The sequence below is a fragment of the Monopterus albus genome, unplaced genomic scaffold (assembly GCF_001952655.1).
Source record: "Monopterus albus unplaced genomic scaffold, M_albus_1.0 scaffold162.1, whole genome shotgun sequence".
NCBI classification, from domain to species: Eukaryota; Metazoa; Chordata; class Actinopteri; order Synbranchiformes; family Synbranchidae; genus Monopterus; species Monopterus albus.
The window spans coordinates 599,883-622,199 of NW_018128042.1; the positions used below are offsets into that span (position 1 = coordinate 599,883).

The 22,317-nt window shown below is 40.6% G+C and overlaps 2 protein-coding genes across 3 annotated transcripts in view; one reads left to right on the forward strand and one right to left on the reverse strand.

Moving 5' to 3' along the window:
* The window catches only part of pdcd6 (programmed cell death 6), a 14,306-nt gene extending 2,219 nt beyond the window's left edge, over positions 1-12,087 (reverse strand). Inside the window, exons 1-5 of one of the 2 annotated variants that reach the window (XM_020615331.1) lie at positions 11,830-12,087; positions 8,008-8,069; positions 3,311-3,355; positions 1,540-1,710; positions 452-561 (exon numbers count right to left, since the gene is read on the reverse strand). In XM_020615331.1, the coding sequence (XP_020470987.1) occupies positions 452-561; positions 1,540-1,710; positions 3,311-3,355; positions 8,008-8,069; positions 11,830-11,912 (471 nt within the window). In that variant the 5' untranslated portion in view covers positions 11,913-12,087. The remainder of the gene's footprint in view (positions 1-451; positions 562-1,539; positions 1,711-3,310; positions 3,356-8,007; positions 8,070-11,829) is intronic. The other variant, XM_020615332.1, reaches the window with a different exon arrangement.
* Positions 12,088-13,209: 1,122 nt separating this feature from the next.
* Positions 13,210-22,317, forward strand: part of rec8b (REC8 meiotic recombination protein b) — a 14,018-nt gene continuing 4,910 nt past the window's right edge. Inside the window, exons 1-10 of the mRNA XM_020615341.1 lie at positions 13,210-13,340; positions 13,499-13,567; positions 13,924-14,066; positions 15,192-15,267; positions 15,553-15,670; positions 17,439-17,514; positions 18,383-18,450; positions 20,708-20,789; positions 21,060-21,126; positions 22,190-22,315. Of these exons, the coding sequence (XP_020470997.1) occupies positions 13,285-13,340; positions 13,499-13,567; positions 13,924-14,066; positions 15,192-15,267; positions 15,553-15,670; positions 17,439-17,514; positions 18,383-18,450; positions 20,708-20,789; positions 21,060-21,126; positions 22,190-22,315 (881 nt within the window). The 5' untranslated portion in view covers positions 13,210-13,284. The remainder of the gene's footprint in view (positions 13,341-13,498; positions 13,568-13,923; positions 14,067-15,191; positions 15,268-15,552; positions 15,671-17,438; positions 17,515-18,382; positions 18,451-20,707; positions 20,790-21,059; positions 21,127-22,189; positions 22,316-22,317) is intronic.

The window sequence follows — 22,317 nt, forward strand, 5'->3', positions numbered from 1 at the left end:
AATCTGTGGAGGGAGCTGAAGGTTCGAGTTGCCAAACATCAGCCACGAAACATTAATGACTTGGAGAGGATCTGCAAAGAGGAGTGGGTCAAAATCCCCAGAGATGTGTGCAAACCTTGTGGCCAACTACAAGAAACGTCTGACCTCTGTGATTGCCAACAAAGGTTTTGCCACCAAGTACTAAAGCACGTTTTGCAAAGGAATCAAATACTTATTTCATTCATGAAAATGCAAATTACTGTACTTTATAACTTTTTTTGTGTGATGCATTTTTCTGGATTTTTGTTATTGTTGTGTCTCTCACTATTCACATAAACCTACCATTGAAATTGTAGACTAATCATTTCTTTGTTAGTGGACAAACTTACAAAATCAGCTGGGGTTCAAATAATTTTTTCCCTGACTGTGTGTGTGTGTGTGTGTGTATATATATATAGTGGCAATGTGTTACCTGTAGTACAATACAGCACTGGATGAAGTCATCAAAGGCCACCTGTCCCTTTCTCTGGCGATCGAACTTCTCTATCAGTGTTATGTAGAATTGGTCTGATAGACGATAGCCTGCACACAACAACAGACATGACAGCAATGTAGCCATCATTTCAAAAGCATCCTCTCCATTATCCCTTTCAAAGACTGTTTGATGATGAAGTTCTGAAATGGATTTTGGCTTCTTGGTTAGACTCCAGGGAAATTAACTTGAATAATCACCGGACTGGATCATGGCAGAGCTAAAAGTCCCTGAGGCGTTCAACCTCCAAGTACAAAAGGACCCTGGCCATGTAATGACTTAAGTGAACAACTAAACTTTGAAAGTGATTGCTGCAGAGCTGTGATTTACTTGGAACTACTACAGACTGTCTGAGGCAAATGAACAAGTTGTGGCAGAATTTGAGAAATGTTAAAACATGTTCCAATGAGTATCTTAAAGATTCTCATCTAATCCTAAAGAGTATCCATTTCAGCTTTCCCCGTGGGGGTCTGTATATAATCTATGTAGGGTGGAGAGACAGAGAGAGAAAAATCACCCTACACCCTAAAAATATCAGCAATGGCAACAGCATTAATTCTTCTGGCACTGATCGAACTTAAGAAGTCTCTGTGGATTTTTCTGGAGACAGTTTTACATAATACACAGTGTCACAAAGAAATACAGAAAGCATGCAAAATCAAACAGATGAAACAGTTTCCAGAGAAGTCTGTTTTTTAGACATTTTTTAAACATATCACTAGTGTAGCACACATGTCTTTAATATGGAAGTAGACACAAACCTGCAGCTTTTTATTTGTATGTCCAGCACAAAACACACAGATGGATGATTGAGAATGTCAAGTACTTACTACATACAGTAAGTGTGAGTAGAAATTAGGGATAATTTTAAATAAAATGTTCCCATAGCATGTTTGTCTATCCAAACACACAGAGTACTACTGAAAAGACTAAATCCGAATTGCAGACCCAGAGAAAAGGCACTTCTAGACATAGCCATGAGGTCCTCCACCACAGTGATCAAAGGTAAACATACAGAATTAGCATACTTTGCTGCTCACCAAACCCAGTCAGCGCCTGTTTCAGCTCGTTCCTATCAATGAAGCCAGAGTTGTCCCGGTCATAGGTCCTGAAGATGTTCTGCCAGTCTGTGATGTACTTCCATACACCAGCAAACTCATTGAAGTTCACCCCACCTTTATTCTCCCTGTCAAACATGGCTAAAGGAAAGGGAGACAAGGTCAAGATTAAGATATACTGTAAGAGACAATATTCACTCTTAATCTCAAAAATGCACAGAGAAAACGCAACCCTTGAAATGCTGGTATTCCACACGTGCAATGAGGGAAAATTGAAACAAATATGGCACCAGACAGTTTAAAAGTACTGTCAGAGAACTGTGGAGTATTAAATGGGGTCCGAAAGACTCAGCTCACACTTGACTAACTACTGTCTCACAAGACTGTTAATAACAGAGCAAGCTGCTTGATCTCCTCATCAATACTCCATTCCTCACCCTCATGCAGTTCGATACACAAAGAGAGGGTTATCAAAGGATATGCTTCTTGCTGGAAAAGTGTTAAACAGTGGATTTACTTATTATAGTGAGAAAGGGAGGCAATGGAATTAGAGGCATTTTCTCCCAGCAAAACAAAAAGGGAGCACAGTGGATACGAGACCTGGATTAAGAAATGTTTAACATATTTTTGTTTGAAGGTACATTAACTAAATATTTTCATTTTGCCTGATGATTCAATTGAAAATGTGACAGGACGTGGTGTCTCTCAGTTATACTATCCCCTTACATGACATACTATCATCTACAGCCCTTCTGCTGGTATTTCAGCTTCTCTACCCTGTGTTTTCAAAGTCTGGTCCCTAAATTAGCCCTGCCTGCCACCTAGCAAAGGTTACAGGAAGCATTTTTCAAACAGGGAGTGGTCACTTTCAGCAGCCAGCCATGGATGATCCCTCACCAGCTGAAAGTCTGAAACAATGCCTGCTAGACAGAAGAGGTCACATTCTTTTGCACGGACGAAGTGGGACAAAGAAGGAGCAAGAACCAGGATCAGCATGGGTTTGGCTTTTTGAGATGCAGAGTGTTAAAAGCAGCCACAGAACTCAAATTTGATTCAGGGGTAGCATTCTTCCTTCAAAATGTGTTAGCATCTAAAGCTAACATGTTTGTTTTGGTAAACAAAAAGAATGGTTAGGAGTTGTTTCTCGTGTGAGTTAGGTCTGAGTCTCACTTGACCCTCTAGTGGATGAAAAGAAATTAGGTACAGTAGCTTTAATGTGGAAGCTATGGATCAAATGTGCAAAGGGCTTGATATTAAAAATATACTAGCCACATTTCCAATAGGGAAATACATTTAAATATTGTAGTAAAAAGGTACAGTTTATGTATGTTTTGAGGTACAGTCTGACCTACATAGCAGAGTTAAAAAGCTGCCAACAAAGACCTGAAACTGCAGAGTTTAGTTTTTAACCACAGCTGCATATTACATCTGCCTTAAAAATGTAAACAAATCAATATTTAGAGTATGAGACAACCAGCATCATAACATTTGAGCCAACCTCTCTCATTTCCTATCGTACGCTCTCTCTCTCTCTCCTTTTATTGACAGCTGCAGGTTTCCACTAGAGCAGCAGTTGGTGGCACCAAAATAAGCTTGTTTGTGCCCTCAGACTAATCAAAACTTAATTAATTTATCTGGTTGTCATGGAGAAGAGGCCAAAAATAAACAACATGCATTGTACAAGAACAAAAGAGAGTTGTGTAAAAAATAGTTGATTACATCACTGTCAACAGTCACTTACATACGATAGAGCGGACAGTCACTGGGTTGAAAGGAGTCCATGTGCCTGTAAGACAGAAGAACCAGGTACAAATGAGACTAGTGGACTGTTGTGGTATTTCTTGTAAGAATGACAATAATGATGAAAACATTTATAATAACTACTTAATGTTTTATTAAGGTGTATTAATATTTCCAGCTAACCAGTATCTATGGTGTTGGTCTTTGCTTTAGGCACAAAAGGTATCTCTCATATCTGATGAAAGCCAATGCAAAATCAGGTATATATGACCCATCTTCCTTATTCTAAATCCTAGTCTGTTTTCTGTAATATTTTAGCTTCACCTTCTATTTCATTATGTTATATTCTGTGACATTTTGTTAGTGAATCAGACTAATGCAGGACAGGGGTCAGATTTAGTTCCTACAGGGGCTGCCCACACTAATGATGCACTGACAAGAGAAGACAAAGGCATTCATCAAATGGCATAAATCACATTAAGGAGGGAAGGGACAGCATATCAACATAGCTAATGAATGACTTCATAAGATGTTTTTAACCACTGACATAGCTTTTCATCACAACAGAAAGAATATTAAATCATTAACAAAAGAACTTGAGGGCAGCTGAGTTTTTGTAGTTTCTTCCCTAAAACACACAAAACCTATTGCTCTCTACAGGACAAACTCTGCCATTATACTGTACTGAATGCATCTGTCAGAACAAGACTGATGGATCTTTGGTTTACAAGGTGTTTATACTTTACAGCTGCCTTCACACTCAATTCTCAAGCTGCTGAGATTTATCAGAGCATCTAAGTCCTTGCTGACTCACCATTATTACTACAAAGAGGTTGATAGTTCGGCACCAGAAACAAAGAGAAGTGAGTGTGAAGAGGATTCAGAGAGGGGGAACGAGAAGAGAGAACAAGGAACACATAAAACAATGAAAGAGGAGAGATAATCAGATTAACAAAGGCAACACAAAAGAGGAGACAAGGCGATGTGGCATAAGGAGAACAAAAGCTCTGCAGTTCAGTTTTCCACAGTAACTTAGGCAGTACAGCAGGTTCTCCAGATTAGTTTTTCTGACCTAAGATTACTCACTGTGCTCTATCTATAGACCATAAAATGACATGTACAGAATTTTAACATCTTGTCCGCATAGTGCAGAGCCTTCTTCAGGCCGTGCTCTTCCTGACTGCTTGTTTTTGTTTTCCCTCCACAGTTAGGTACAACAGCAATAAATAGTCATACAGTGCATTTTGAAAAAAATGGGTGAGGCTGTCTGGGACTGTAGGTGCTTCTCGGTTCAAGCCTGAGGCTCCTGATAGAGCTGGGATTTGGGCTAGACTCTAAATTGTTACAGTATCTACTGGAGTATGGATCTAAAGCAGCAACGATAAATATGATAAGCATACTGATAAATCCACATAAATTTACAATGGGAACACAGGAGACAGGCTAAGTTGAGTATCCCAAAAGCATAAATTTCAAGTTAAATCTGCTAGATGACCGGACAATGAGACCAAGAAACATCAGAAATCCTTTTATAACATCTACATAAATGCTGATCCAACATCAGAAAAATCACTAAAAAGGAAGAAAAGAACAAGCTGTGACCTTTCCAGCCACACAGATCCTTCTACGCACACACACTTCACACCAGTAGCTAGCTGTGAGGTCACCAGTGTATGTCAGACAGACTGCAACTGCCCACTGTGAAGTGGTCAGTACTGGCTCAGATGTTTGTGGGCATCGGCATGTGCGTCCGATTGCCAACTGAGACTATACACCCTCTGTCCAGTCAACACACTGGGCTCTCTCACTGGTGAACTGAACTGGTGAGGACGAGAGGAGAAAGCGGGAATACAGGAGGCGATGGGAGAGGCGGGCTGGTGGAAAACAGTGTGAACTGACCACAGTGCATACACATACAGTACATATAACAGTTGCACTGGATCTTAGTGAAGCACTTGATATATGCAAGCGTACATAGATTTGAATTTTTACATATAAACCTTATTTGTTCAGCTATACACACCTGATAGTTTCACAGACCAAAACACACACAAGCAACTCATTAGTCTCATCATCAGCTGTATCGTACATAATTCACCATCATGTTGAAGCTAATTTTCTCATGGTTTCTGCAAAGCTTAGCTATGTTTCCAATACTGTGAACCATGTACAGTGTTTAATAACAGTAGTATTCACCCAAATCACTCATGCATTAAACATTAGAAGTAGTCACTAGCTACTGGCTCAGTCAGTCATTCTCAGTTTGTTTGTGATGGCTGATGGTAGGTATAGTCATACAGTTATGATGTGTGTGACAAAGATCAGCAGACTTGGTTTACTCAGTCATAAAGAGCACTCCTGCTTCAGACCATTAGCTAACAATCCTGGGGTCTTAGTCAGTGAGTGCACGAGGAATCTCATCCACTATTCAGCTGAGACTGAAATGACTAAGCAGGACTGATGATTGATAACACAGAGAAGATACTGAAAAGCTTAACACAGTCTGCACAGCAAGCATGTGGCCCCTCAATCATGTCAGCAATTTTAGTGGCCATTACTGCTTCTACACGCTTAAATAACTAACTCATGGAGGAGTATATATTAGTGCACAGGAAAGTTGGGGCGCATGACAGTAAGTTGGCATGACTTCGAAATCTTAGTGCACAGGAAAGTTGGGGGGCATGACAGTAAGTTGGCATGACTTCGATGTGCTGAGTGAAGGGAGGCCAAATAATATCACACTTAAAGCAAATGACATACAGTAGCTACAAGGCACAGCCACAACACAGACATGTGCATATGCCTCAGTGCCACAGAGCCAATCACAGTCTCATGAAGGACGATACACTGATAAACTGAGATCTGACAGAGGAATGTAGAGAGATGAAAAAAGTAAGAGAGCATGGGAAAGAGGGACAGAAAGTTATAGCAAGAGAGTACAAAGACTGTGGACATAGAGGACAGAAACATGTAAACAGCAACAAAAACTCCACAGCCTCCAGTGGCTCCATATACGTTGTGCTCAGCTCCCCTGAGAAATAGAATTTCACTAGATGCTAAAGAGAGAAACCAAGAGGGACAACTGCAGCATGGCAATAACATGCTAGGCTAGTGGTGTGAAACTGGTGTAAATAAAAGCAGCATTTGCAGGGCCAGTAGATACACGACACACAGACAGCGTCTGCATTGGTGGCTTTAACTGCAGGACAGGACGCAGCACAGTGTGTTCAGCTTCACTGGCTCCGTTTCATAGCACAGTGAGCCTACTGAACTGGCGGAGACTGGACCGGGAAACCAGCCGTTCCCTTCGCACACTTACACAGCAAGGTGCAAGCATATATAGTACACATACATGCTAAGTCTGTAAAAACACAATGGATACTTGCTGACCTTTGGCAACACTTACACACACTGTAGTTAAACACGCATGTTATCATATGCATGCACAAACACACAAACAGAATCAGTATTAATATGCTGAGTCAGAGAGACTGCGCAGCCTGATACCAGTGTCTTTCCCTGCTGCCGCTGGCTTCAACACTTAGACGTGCCCAGAAAATGTGTCTAAGCAGAGTAACCTGTTCAAAAGTCTCTGAAAATCTGCCTCAGCAATTGAACCATGGACTGATGTGAATGCATTATACTTCATGACAAACATCAAGCTGTGTTAGTTTGTGCCTCATTAATCATTACCATGTTTTAACCCTGCTGTCTCATTGAGAGCAAGGTCGAGGAGCAATGCTGCTGTTGTGTGTGGGCATGAATACTGGTATTTTACCAGCCTGTTACACTGCAGCTCTTCTCAGTCCGTGCAAGTGTAAAACTGACTTCACTTGTATGGATTTGGGTGGACAGGCTAACATTTTCAGACTACGTTAGCACAGACAAACAGTCTAAATGAGCCATGAAAGCAACCTCCACAAGAAGGTCAGTGACACTGTATGAAGCCCAGTGTTCACAAGGTTCAGTGATGTTCACAAAGAAAAGTAACCAACACAACATGCGGCTTCTACACTGCACGCAGCTGACTGGGGCTACTATGAAACAAAGGGGACCCACACAAAAAATAAAATAAAAAATACAAAGGCACAGTGATGTCACCATTTTCAGATCAATGTGTGTGTGCGCAACAACTGGCCAATTCACTCGCAAAACGTGGCACACAGCGACAAGGTAGACCTACCTAGCAGTCCTAACAAAAAGTCTTTTATTTAACAACAGCACCACTGCTGAAAAAGAGCAAACACTGAAATCCACACAGTTTCCACCACCAGCCAGTACAGCGCTGAGTTGGCTGTCATCACCGGGACAGTGAGGAGTGTGTTCTTTGAAGCTACACTGATAGACTTTTCACTTGCTTCTGTGTTCAGGAACAAAAATAAAACTCATTCATTTTTATTTGGTTCACATACCACTCCAGGATAAAAATAACAGCTCCTATCTATTTTCTGCTTACACTTGGCAGTTGCTTAAATCAAAGTGAGGAAATGAGTAATGGTGGGTAACGAGGAGAGTGGGTAAAAGAGGGATCAAAAAGAGGCTGGAAGGGAGCAATAAAAACGGGGGAAAGCAGAGGAGAAAAGAGAATGAGAGATGGAGACTGTGGGAGGGGAGGGAGACGGTAAGAGAGGACAAATAGTCAGAAGTGAGTAGATGGAAAGAAAAAATAAAATGGGAGTTGCAGACACGGACACATACCATTGGACAAGGCCTGCTGGAGCTCTGAGTCTGATATCACTCCACTTCGGTCCTTGTCGACCCTGCGGAGGAAAACACAGATCAGATACCACCTGCATTAACCACTTCACACATCCACATACGCCAACACACAACAGCAGTTGGCATAAGCACTCGCTAGCTGAAACTTTATCCTCCTGCGCACCTGCAGATAAAAGGGGTTCTATGATCTGGAAACAAAAGAAGCTTGTACACTTGTAGCTCCAATGAGACCAGCCACACAAGCAGAGAATGTGGGTGTGAATGTGTGTATGCGTGTGTGTGTGTGTGTGTGTGTGTTGATCCTGAGACAGCAAATTGAAACTGAATGTTGGCAAATGCGCAAATAACTTGTACTGCTACCAGCATAGTGTCACCTTGCAAGAATCTCAGTGTAACAAGTGATAAGTGAACTGAAAACATCCTAATGCATCAGATAAGAGTTTGTCTCTATCCTTGCATTTCTTTAAATCTAGTATCACATAAATGAACACAAAATTATTAGGGGAAAAAAGCTTTAAAAAGAGTTTCCAAAAAGCTAAAATGAATTAATCAAAATTACACGTGATGGTAAAACAAACTTTACACTACTTGCTGTTTTGTCCAGGACCTTGGGTTTAGAAATGGCAAAAACATCTGAAAGCAAGGGCACCAATAGTTTGACAAATTAAAATCAAAAAATGAGATACATTACTTATGCACTTAGTTTTTAACACCATCTCCCTAAATACAAGTCTGCTGACAAGGTACAGTAGAAAGGGAATCAAGATATAGTCAATACATTCAAGACACATGCAGAACTCAGCCCACGAGTCTTTCTCCAAGATGTAGAGACGTGAAAGCATTAACAGGCCGGACTATGACAGAAATAACAGCCTTCAGTTATGAAATGTGGCTTAGTCAAACTTCCAGTGACTCAACTGTTCCTTAGCAACCTGTCGACATACTCAAACACACTCTGAATGCCCGCAGAGAAGGAGGCGGGAACCCCCTTTCCCACTGAAACAAACCACTGGACCAGCTCAGAAATGACTTTGTGGGCTGGGTTTCCATTTCCAGCTGTGACACATCACAGCTCACGTCTGCAGCCTTCATGGCTTTCTATATGATCATAAGCTATATACTGTATATCTGTATAGTGTGTACTCTTCTTATTAGCTGCCACCATTTAAATAAAAATAAACAAACATAGGGAGACATCAACATTGCCTACGTCCATAAATGGGAGCTCTGTCACAGTGAAAGTAAGGAGTGTTTGGGCTAGTGCAGTCAGTGGGGTACATCCAACCTTTGCCAAACATTGAGAGATGAACCAAAGTACGTACGTGTGTTCGCAACATAAGCTCTCACCCTTTCTTCCTTCTCCTCTCCGCCCCTTGTCCTTTTACTATCTCTGACACTCAGCCCAAGGTAAAGTTACTTCCACAGGCTGTTGAGTACAGCAAGCTGACTGAAATGAAACATCATTAAAACTGCCTGCAGCAAAGACACTTGACCATCTGGCGTTTCCATCTTCACACCATCAAATACAGAACTTGTATGTAAAATAGCAGGACAAAACACACCCGCTCAAACTTTCCCATGTTTCACTGTTTCCTATTAAACAGTCAGTCTGGAATATGGCTTGAGGAACAAAACCTGCTCCTTCTTTCCACATAAGTGATCCACAAGTAAAGCAGAGTCACTCTGGCTCCCACTGGGAGGATAAATAAAACCTTCCAAATTAAGGCTGCATTCACAAAACCTTTCAAGAAAACCTTGCTGTCAAGGGCTTCCATTGCTACACTTTCAGAATTTAAAGTTGTGAAATAAATCATGACCCTGTTTCCAGTTAGACAGTCCACATTGCATCATAAGACTTCACTGACTTTTTACTGAATATAAGAAGAATTAACTGTGAAATCTCTTTCTCCTGTTTAATTTTTAGGTGAACCAAATTTCCTTTCCTTACAAGTTTTAATGTGATTCTAACAAGTGTGAATGCTTCAACATAACAAGTGTTCACACTGGAGTAATGACAGTCCGTGAACATGCTGATCTTGCATAGCAACAAATCTGAAATGCTGATCTAAAGAGCTGAAGGGCTGGTGCATACCAACATCATCCAGGCCAGTAAAAGAGAGAGAATGTCTTCCTCATGACTCATTTGGTGTCAAGTCACAGAATAGAATTAAAAAAATTTAAATAAAACACTCCACTTAGAGGCAGACTAGAATATGACTGCAGCCCACTTGCACCTTTCACTGTGCAAAACACCTTGAGAAAAATAAATGCCGATTCATGATTAGACAGGATCAGCTGTCAGTTACAATGTGTGACATAAGCGGAATGAATTTCCAAAGGCAGTGCAACAGTAGGATGGTGAGTCATAGATTGGTAGGTGTAGGTGTGTGTGCGTGAGAGAGTGAGAGAGAGAGATTGAGAAACCTCCTTTATACTAGCATTAAATCCCAAGACCCAAATACAAAGGGGAAGTGAAGATGGTTTAGTTACCCCTCACCTTAATCTGAAGGCAACCTTCACCAAAACCGGTTGCTTTTTATGACATTTAACCTGAATCAAGCTCAACCCGAACCCGAAGGATGTTGAAAAAGCTCTTCTTCCTGGAGTGAGGATGCTTGAGAGCATCATCATGAAGTCTTTTATGGACCAACACGCCCCTTTATCACAAATCAGTTGGCAACTGGACGTTTCAAATAAAGGACCAAAGGAAAGGACACCTCATGACTGTATAAACATGATTTCTTGATTCCTCCATCCTCACATTTTTCCTTGTTTCTTACGTGGGTGGGACTAAGAACCAGGGAAAAGATGCAAGTGAGGGAAACTTGGATACAATTAAGGGAATTGGGATTTGCCCTTTGTGTGTACACCATAATGACAGTCATGAGAAGTGCTGCTGTGAATGACTGACAAACATAGAGAAACACAGAGAAAAGGCATAAAGCCTATATATGAAACAAAATGTGTACATCGGACCTTATTTCTAATGGGTTTGTATTAAGCCTTGCAATGCCTGTAGCATCCCAGTGTTGTGAGAAAGCAAAGCAGCTGGAAAAAAATCTCTGCAGTCTTACGTAACTCTATAGCTTACTATTACCAGAGGCCAAAGCACATCAACAATTTCCCTCTCTGCCTAGTACCATGACCTTCTTAGCAGCTGAAACACTTTTGACTCAGGCTATGGTGAAACTGATGACGGCCACAGATACTGTAACATCACAATGGGAAAAATGATACAGGATTCCACAGATGTTATTGTCAATCAGTTTCCCAGTGTTCATATCAGCCTCCCATAAACAGACAGGCCTAGACAGCATCATACAGTTGTCAGGAAACGCTGTCTTGAGAATTTTTTCTGAGCTGACTTGGTGCAGAAACAGACAAGTGGTGGCAGAAGGAGTCATTTGTTAAATACTCTCTCATATCTCCAGGACCCTGGACCCCAGGTGGCAAACTAACTGGTACTGATTGAATTAGTTTTAAGACAATTTCTACGCCTACAACTGAGACACGTGACAATGGACTATGCTAATGTAAAGCGACCTGCTGAATGACATGTAATAACTATGTAGTGCACAGCGTTCAGTAGAAAACCCCAATACCCCGGGGAAACTTTAAAACCCATAAATCACAACGTGACGCTCTGTTCTCGGCCAAAAGTAGTTATAAGGACACTAGAGTAAGGACAAAAACCGAGCTGTCAGTGTTTGGTTCACCACCACCACCCAGCCCAACTCTCTTCCTCTCCTTCGCACTAACAGCAGTTTTCAATGCGGCTAAGCAAACCGCCTCCCCACTCACCTCTGGAAGATATTCCACAGAAAGCCCTGGTCCGGAGGAGCGTTCATGTGCGGGGCAGCTCTATACGGGCTGTGACACGCCATTTTAAAGGGAATGCGCTGTCAAAATGGAGCAGGTACGACCAACAGATTGCGTTTCCTCCTGCAATAGTTTCTCTTCTCTTCTGTCAGACTCCACCACCCGACGTTCACGGTGACTCCTAGCTCACAGAGGCGTGGTCAGTCATTCAGCGCTACGCACACGCACGGTGACGTCATAGTACCCCCCCTCTTTCAGCATGGTAAAAACAGAAACTGTAACTATTGAGGCATAGGAAAACAAATATTTACTGTGTCCTCTTAAATTTTGAAAGTTTTAAAACAATTAACAACAACAAAATGTGGCATGAGTTCCCTCATCAGAACTTTGAAGACAAAACGAACAGATGCTGCTGTTTCCAAGTTCTAGTCTATGGAACCGGGCTACTTATACATTATGATGATCATTTATCTGGAATTTGAGTGTTTGCAAACTTTGTAACGCTCACTTGTCATGATGTATGAATACCAGTACTACTACCTTATCAAATTACTATATAAGGCTACAAATAAAACTCCAGCATTTCAAAATATGCTTAATTAAAAGGGACGAAGTAATCTATTAGAAATAATGTAGGACAAATGTCAAAAATAAACGTATAGGTAAGATTCAGAATGTTCCCAGTAAATGTTTTATCATTGATCAACTTATTTTTAATGCAGTAACATGTATGGAGTATTTTAAAGTTGTAATTAACAGAGATGGAGTTGATTTAAACTATTTTTACATACTAACGGGTTTATGATCTTTTTATAAACTGATCATATGTTTGACAACTATACATATATCATATTGTACAGAGCTTCTAAGAAGTACAACAGTGAACCAGGTAGTGATCCCTGATCACCCCCAGAGGTTTGGTACACATGTGTACCGCGGATTAATTGCCCTAAAGACACTACCTCAGTGTCCCTAGCACTTCAGTTTCTAGCGAGAGTGAGATGTTTTTCTGCATGGCACTTAAGAAGAAGAAGCTTTATTTTATTGTCATTGTGACATGTACAACGAAATCTTGTTTCGAGCTGCGAGCATACGCGCTGCCATCACGGGCAACTTGGGGGTTCAGTGTCTTTCCCATGGACACTTCGACATGTGGACTAATTTATCTACAACAATCAGAGTGTATTGATAGTTTCACTCAGACTTATGAAAATAGTAGCCCACTTTGTAGTATACGTGTTACTCGCAGGTTTTGCCGAGTTCCTAAAGTAACATTACCAAAGCTTCAATATGCGTTTTCATATTTTTCTATGTTACATAAATGCATCACGTGTGTTTACGTGCACCCTGATTGGTCCAGTGTGATTTCACGCGGGAAGACTGTGACTGACACACTAGTCTTTATATTTTGCTATAGTCTTAACCCGGATTGTGAAAATGTTTTATTATCCAAACGTCCTCCACCGTCACACTGGATGTTTTTCCACAATTTGGTGAGTTGAAACAAACAAATAAGTCCAGTTCGCTTGTTATCTTGTACCTACAAATCTAACAACGCCAAAGTTAGCTACTACTTATGATTTAGCTACTAACATAACACTACCTTACATCAAGCAGTCTTCAGCTAATGTTAATGTGTGTTGATTTTCAGGTTAGCAGCCACCAGAGGCATCAAGGTTACTCGTAGAGAGCTTCTCAAAGTTGATGTGAAGCAGACATGGTAAGAATATCCACATGGACATGGCTAACACTGGTATATCTATCTGGTGTTGTTGTTTGCAAGCCTGATATATTTGATTAAAGAAGACCAAATAACTTTAAAAGGATAGATAGAAAATCTGTCTAGAAAAGACAGAAAATGTTGCATTTTTGTGTTATATATCTATGTTGGTTGTTTGTGTAACTTTTTTTGTAACCATCAGTTTTTCCAATTTTATATTATTTAATAATTCAGAAAATGTTGAGGGCATCTGTAGCATCTTCCCCTCTTCAAACTGAGGATGCAGCGTGACTTGTTTAGGAAAATGTACGCAGTGAAGTTTTCTAAAAGGAATGCATTTTGGTACATTTTTACAGCGGGGAAATTCTGGACTATGTGACAGCGCAGGTTCCTCCACCGCAACCCAACCTACCTAGGCCTCGGTTCTCTCTCTACCTGTCGTCTCAGCTGCAGTATGGAGTGGTTGTTGTCTACCACAAGCAGTGCGCCTTCTTGCTTGGTGAGAGAAAAAGAACAAGAACGAGAATAAAGACTAGAAACACCATGCAACATAAAACCCACATTCTGTACATTCATTTACAGTCACAGTATTCTAATCTTTTAGCTTATACCAGAGATCAGGGTGTAGGGTGAGGAGGATTTAGACAAAAGAAATATTTCTTGGCAGAAAAAAGGATGATTTTCAGTTTAACAAGAGTTGTTACTTTCTGTACAGCGGCTCTCCAAAGTAAGCTCAGGTGAAATATGAAAATGTAGAGCACAGCAGACCAGTCGTATCTGTCAGTTGCAGAATGTAAAAATCTCAGAAAAGCTTTTTTGGTATGAAACAGAAATAGTGCTGTCATCACACATGTCCAAAACACATTTCCCAAAATCCCTCTCTCTCTGTCTCTCTTTCTCATTTTCTATACCGCTTAGTCCCGAACAGTCGGTCCCAAAATCCCTTTTAGAAGCCAATATGGGGCTAATGAAATTAATATCATCAAAGGCAGCTCACCAGTCTGTATTCATGTGGTCTTAAATTACACCCTGACATTGATATTGCATCCTAGTGATTGACAATCATGCTGTTGTCATGGTTGATGAAAACAGTGAAATACAGTGCAAGATCATAAGCTGCTGGAGAAGCCAAGAAAGCAGCTGCTATCTATTGCCAGCAATGGCATTTCATGTCATCCATCAGTAGAACAGACTAGAACCTCTCAAGGTTGTCACTGACAAATGTTTGTGGGTAATATGTTATGCAATATTTTAGAATCTGTGCTTTTAACAATGTGATTTAAATAACTTTCTGTGGCACACATCAGATAATAAAAAAACATCCATACATTTTGATACAAAATTAGAAAGTAAATGCTCCCTACAGAATTTTAAATTCTGATATTTTTCCCAATTAGTCCAGAATAAGGTGAAACCAGTGCTATACAATCCCATGTAATTACTAGGATACCCTCTTTCATTCATTGCCCTCTCTTGTGTGGAGATGAGGTAGGGGCACCTTGAATACATTTGTCATGTCAGGTACTTTAAACCTTTAGTTGCATGTGTCACCAATGCTTCTTTTTCTGTAGGAAATATTGCATTGATCAGACTTGTATGTGAAAACCCCTTTTCTGTTTTCCAGATGAGGTCCAACAGGCCATTGACCGCCTGCTGCGCGCTAAAAGATGCATACACATTGACATGACTGAGTCTGACAGGCCTGTACACACACAGACACACACACCAAGTGGATCGTGTGCACTGGAAGAGTGTTTTGTATCTTGTTGTATCTAAAATGCTGAGCTTGTACTGAAGTCTGAGCTCAAAAGCATCTGGTAGTATATTTATGAAAGAAATTATTTGAGGAAATTAAGAGATCAGAAAAGGAGTGTTTTATTGAGTTTGCCTAATAGAGTTGTTTTTTGCTAGTGAGCACTGAACATGCTTGTGACGTTTTAATACTTGGGGTATAACGTTGTGTTTCACTCTCTCTTTAATGGCAGGATTTGCTTGGATGTGCCTGACCATCTGTTCATGATGGAGGAGGCTGAGGGAGCTCAGGACCCCTTCTTTGGTCTCATGGAATCACACCAACTCCCAAGCCCCTATAATATACACAAGGTACAATTTACTATACAAAAGGCCCTGAAAAACATGGTCAAAATAATTTTGACATTCTCATCTTTTCCTTCTGCTGAGAGCAAACTGAAATTAGGGCTACTGTAGGTTCAGGGACTGGGTGACGTTAGAATGCCAGGGTGAGAATGCTGAAATGCTCTCAATGCCCCACAGAATTGTGGGCTTTTGAATGCACCCCGAACCACCTGATGTTAGTGAAGACAGCATGCATTTGCTGAAAATAGATGCTCTAATAAAATAACCGTTGCACTGTGGCCTGACAACCATGAAACAGAAGTTAACTGCTCTATCAAATGCAGACATAAACGTTGGATGTTAAGTTTTATTTTCATACACTTTCATAATTTAATGCACGTCATCTACAGGATTATAGTTTTATGTAACTAACCAGCTGACATCACATTTGATCAGGATAATATGTGTAGCCGGGTGGAAATGCACCTGTTAGACTTATGTATGGAAAAAGTGGTGCTACCGCTTTTAGAGAAGTAACCCGGGGAACGAAGAGGATACTAGGTATCGATCCAGTGGATTCTGGGAAATTAAAAAGCCATGTGTGTTCATCTGACCAAAGCGGTATTTCAGTGGAAGATCTGTACCTGTTGTTTAAGATCTTAGTCCCAGCGTGTGACCCGTGGGATTTGCGGAGTGTGTCGTGAATCGATTACTGCAGACGGATTTTCTGTACAGTGAGCCATGACAGTTATTTTTGTATTTTCTGTATTCCTTACTTCAACGGAAGAGTATTTTTTTTGTTGTACTTCAAGGCAAGGGCGCAGTTGTAAACGCCCCACACCGAATGAGAGAGGGACAGGGTTGACGCTGTTGTTTAATTCATTGTTTTGTTCATTTTATATTTTTTGGAGAAAACCCCAATTATTTATATTCAGAATAAAACACCCAAAAGACATTGTTGTGTCCTGCGCTGGTTCAGTTTCACCAGGCCACATATGTTTGCCACCTTGTTTTGCCTGCAGATGTGTCAGGTTTGTTATTTGAACAACTGGAGATTAGTGAGTGGGAGCTGTGTGCTGCGTGAGTTTGTGTGCGCAGACAATTGTTCCTAAGTTTAAATAAGGTGTAGTCTTAATAATATTTAATGTGCCTTAAACTCTGAACAGGATCCACAGTGTAGCACACAGTATACTGTATATATTGTTAACTTTCTGTTGTCTGCATCTTAGTAATAGGTTTACTGCTGCTTCTAACCCACTTTCAGATCTGTGAAACATTTATTTTATTTAAAGTTAAAAACAAACAACTAAATAAATAAAACATACAAATAAAAAAGTTGATTTCACAAAGTTTTCTCCATTCAGACAACAGTAGAACAGATCTAGATCAAAGAGCCAGTCGCAAATACAATAAATGTCTCTGTGTTTTAAAGAATCTCTAAACTCTCCCTGTTAATCTAGTCTAGATTTGACTTGCCAGTGTAGTGGCTCTTAAACAGTTACTGTCGTTCACTTACCAATCAAGTTCAGGTTAAATGTGGTGGACACAACTGGACATATCGTCTGGATGGAGTCACACAATAAATAAAGGTTTCACAAATCTGAAAGAGGCTGTTACACAAGAGCAAAGGAAGAAAACATTTCTTCTGTATCACTTTGGCCTTTAATAACCTCAGCTTTGTGTTTAAATGATGATGTTTCAATGAAATCATGATGCTATTATGATGACACCATGAAAATATAAAAATAAATGTATTTTTATACAAAGTTTGTAGTGTTATGTTAATGTTGTGTAGACAGGTTTTGTGATCAACGAGGGGAGTTCACAGCTCTCCCTACTGTCCAGTCCCCACACCGCACCTGACAAAGCAGGTGAGAAGGATATTACATCTGAGAGACTGGAGCTGTGTCCCATTTCAGAGGCAGCTGCTTTTTTAAGTCCACATTTCAAATGTTATAATGATGTGATTCCCCTCAAACTTTCTTGGAGCAGTTCAGTCCTTTTTGTGTTTATGATGTGAAATCCAGTGTCTACTGCTCACTTGTCTCTGTGAGACCAGAAGCAGAAGCTTACCAAAACACTGCCCTAAACTCTGTTTAGACTATCTAATCTGTACAGATTGATTTTACTGGCCTATAGTCTGCTACAGCCTCACATGAAATGGAACATAGCTTACCTGTTATCAATGTTTAAAACTGCAATTCATAAAGGATGTTTTGTAATTGCCTTAGTGACACTAAAGAGCGTTGATTCATAAAGGATGTTTTGTTCCAAATTGCCTTAGTGACACTAAAGAGCGTTAACTAAACTTAGGCTACCTAATTGAAATATATAGATTATTCTGATTTGTAGTAGTGGTTGTGGTAACATTTTGCATATTTCTGGTTTAGGTAAGCTACTGTATCATCAGTGGTTTTGTAAATGGATCCGTTTATTGGCTTACATTCTAGAAGTGAATTTTCTTCTAAATTTAAACTTCTGGCACAGTGATGTAGCCATTTCCACTCCTACAAGGAATATTTTGAATAAATGTGCTGTCATCAGTGAATTTATCAGATTTTATTGTCACATATTGATTTGAAAATGCATCATTTCCAGGCTGAGCTCAGACCCAGATTTCACTGTCCTGGCTATTGTTTACCCTAAAGCCACAAATACAAGTGAATCTCAGCTAGTCTCACGTCCTCCTTGTGCTACAAACATGCTTGGCTCTTAAATCCTCCTGCTGTGTTGAACTAGCTTTCAGGTCACCCCCAGCTGTCATCACCATGACAGAGAAGGAGCAGTTCACCATCACCACTGCTGAGGTAAACTCTCTGTCAGCCCAGGGCCAAGAAACATCTCTGCCGTTATCCTTAGTGAGAGCCAGTGTCCTGGTGAAGCATGGAGCTGTATGTGGACACAGCATCTTTAGTCACAGGCTTGTTGGGCTTTCCTGTCGCTCTTTACAGCATGCCGTGTGACAAGGAAGTGCCATTAAAGCCAGTACAGATTTTGTATTGCCCAGTGCATTTGTTTTTAATTGAGGTTTGTGGGAGGTGTCTGGTTTTCACTGCTCAAAAAACAACAGATTATGTATTATTTATTATATCTAGGAGAATGCAGAAGGAAAATATCTAATGCCTATGTGGCTGTCCTAAATTCAGCTCTGCATATCCACAGTGCTTAAAGGAAGGCAGAGTTATCTTAGTCATAAAACACTGCTACATTTTACTACAGTAAGTGTGAGTCCAGCAGAACCTCCACATATTGTTTTTGTCAGGTTTACTGTCATTTCCATACATCTGTTTTTCATGCATACAGGGCACATGATATGTTGCTCCTCAGTGTAACATAAAACAGTCATATAGCGTTTAGTGTTGCCTATTACAGTTTTTCTCTATCGCTTTCATTCATTTCTCACAACAGAACTGCATTTCTCAGAACTACTCGTTCAACCGTCAGATTCTGTTGTCAGTTTTTCACATCAAATCAGCAATTTCTTGTTGTTTTCATCAAATTGCAATTGCCTTTGGACAACATGCAAATGGTTCTGTCAGCTGTTTTTGACAATTCTTGTTGCTTTTGTCCAGCTGTGCAAAATAACTTGTCCTGGTTCACAGCTGAAATGTCACAACCACCAAACCAATTAGTCTTTTTTTCAGGTTGGAAGTCTGTACTATCAAAATGAGTGAACATGTTCTCAGAATTGTATGTCTGTACAGATTTCTACAAAGTGTGAGTAGATGTTTGCTAAGAAATATGTCCAGAATTGAGAAATTGCTCTCAGGTGAGTCTTCACCTTCGTTAACGAAGAGAACCACCTCACAACTTCATATACTTGGATGAGGCTGGCTTCAACCTGGCCAAAGGCAGAAGGCGTGGTAGAAATCTAATTGGCCAGAGAGCTACTGTTGATGTCCCAGGCCAACGGGGAGGAAACATCACTATGTGTGCTGCTATGTCAGACCAAGGTGTGCTAGCTCATATTCCTATTATGGGACCGTACAACACACAGCATCTCCTTACATTCTTAGACAATCTCTATAGAAATGTCATTCCTGAAGAGGAGAGGGACCTCAATCAAGATGATGTACCAAAGTATGTAGTAATTTGTGATAATGTCAGTTTCCATCGCTCTGACAACATCAGGCAGTGGTTTGTCCACCACCGCAGGATGCTGATTGAATTCCTTCCACCCTACTCCCCATTCCTGAACCCAATTGAAGAGTTTTTCTCGGCTTGGCGGTGGAAAGTTTATGATCATCAGATAGACAAAGCATTTTGAACAGGTGACGCTCTTTTTCCGGTTATCCACTATGTTGTGCAGTTTGTACGTGTTGTTTTGAGAAATGCACTTGGAGATCTGCAAACTTCAATTCTGTTGGGAGAAATGAATGAAAGCGATAGAGAAAAACTGTAACTGAACCGTCTTTGAACACAAACACAGCATTCGTGCACCATTCCTTGTTGATAGAAACACAATCCACTGCCACAACTGTCTGGACAACAATGACCTCCTGCTTTTTCAGCGTGGCCTGTCAGGCTAAAAGGCCATGTCCTGAATGTTGCCGTAGAGCCGAAGACACAGCAGTTCTTAATTTCATTTGGGAGGTCTGTTGTACTCAATCTACTGATCTCCAGATGGTGATAGTGGCACCTGTAGCTTTGTTTCGCTGAATAAAACGTACAGTTGAAGACAAGTATAAAATGCATTGAATATTTAGCCCAATAGAGACCACTGCATTTGCATGGACTGCCTGGTTAAAAAAAAAAAAAAGCATCATCAGCTGAAGAAATCTGTTTTGGCTTGATGAGATCTGACCCAATTACATCAGACTGCATTCACAGCATGATACACAGCTCACAATTCTGTTGTCCTGCTTCCCCACTCATCTGCCCCTTAGGTTTGTTTTTGCCTGCACAATTGTAGTGATTTCTTTATTTATTCTTCTGTTGTGTTGTACTGCTGTACCCGTGACTTTTACCATGATTACTTTTAGTAATTATTCACCACTGAACAGACCAAACCTTTCTGCCTCGTGTCTTGATTCTTTTTTGTTGTCCTCTTCTGTCCTTTATCAGTGTTTTGAGGGAGAGGACCTTCCTGAGGCCACAGCCAGAGACATTGACTTGCTGATGGATCAACCAGACCAGTTCCGTAGAGGTGTGTGTTTCTGCCCTAAAATGTCCATCGCTATGTATGATAGGCGTTGCATATGTACAGTATCTTTGTTTTAGTTGTTTAGTAAATGAGTAGAAAGTTAGATTTGTAAAGAGGTTTGGTACAACAAAGAAAACCATTTTATTCAATAACCTACATTATTAGATTTTGTAAAATAGATTTTGGGGAGAAATGTGTTTTTTTAAACATGTTTATCTGCTGTGTATATGTTACATTGTTTCTCTGTGCACTGTGTACATGTATGCTCAACAGAGGACGAGGAGCAGCAGACAGAGGAGAGGATCCGGGAACTTGATGGAGTCATGTCCTCTATTGACCAGTGAGTCTTGTAGAGAAACTATCCTGACAAATAGCACAGTCAGTCCTTCGACAGTGTACTGTATGCACACCTCTGAGGACATCTTCAGGGCACTGCTAATCTCACAGTGGTATTAGTAGTCTGCCATTGTGTCTGTTAGCATTAGTTCTCTCTGCTACAGCTCAAAGAGTCAGATATTGACAGAAGAATAGACACTTTCTAGGGTTTCAAGAGAGATTTAAAGGTGTTCTGCCAAATTTCTTTTCAGCTGCTAGAGGATCTAGTGAGACTAAACAAACTTACATCAGAAACCACTCCTAACACCTCTGTATCCCTCCCACCCTGTCCTCTTTCAGTGACATAAACTGTGGATGCCTGGTCGCAACAGACTGTACAAAATGCAGCCTCCAGTCTGAAGCTGGCATGAGCTGACTAATGAGTACATTTGTCAATCCAGTAGAAAGCTCTGGTTACTGCTAATGTGACACAAAACACTAACATTACACAAAGCTCAAATGACTCCCAAATTAAAATCACATTAATTCAATACATAGGTAAAATCATGACCATGCTAGATCACTAACCCTGGTTTTTACTCTTTCTTTGTCCTACTCTCTATCCAAAAGAACATGACCTTTAGTCTGGCAGCCACTGATTCCTGCTTTCTGTACCTGAGAGGTCCTCCATTATTGGCTAAATGACTAAATATGTCAAAACTCTAGCCATGTGTTGGTCTCACAGTGAAGTTGTTCAACATACTGCAAGTGTTGCTAGAGTTTTGAACAGTTTAGTTTAGTTTTTTTTTATCTACTGTATGTACCTTGGCAGTGAAGAAAGATGTAGGAGAGGAGGAGGAGGAGGACAGTAGCCAACATGCTACTGTGGAAGAGCCAGATAGTGCAAGAACCAGGTCAGAGGGGAACACAGAGATGTAGAAGCAGGGCAGCTCAGAAAAGCAGATTTTTCTGGAAAAGGGGGCCTCATTTCTACCACCACAAATATGTCTACTGTAATTCTGTGGGAAACACTGAACTGTATCACATGACAGATATTTGGTATAGTGTGTGTGTGTTACCGTTTGCAGACTAAGGGAGACAATACTGGGAGCAGAACGAGACAGTGTGTGGCTGCCAGATGAGGAGGCAGGTCAGCCTATGGAAGTTCCTTTTGGAGCTGATGCCAGAGAACTGACCCCACTGCAAGTCACTATGC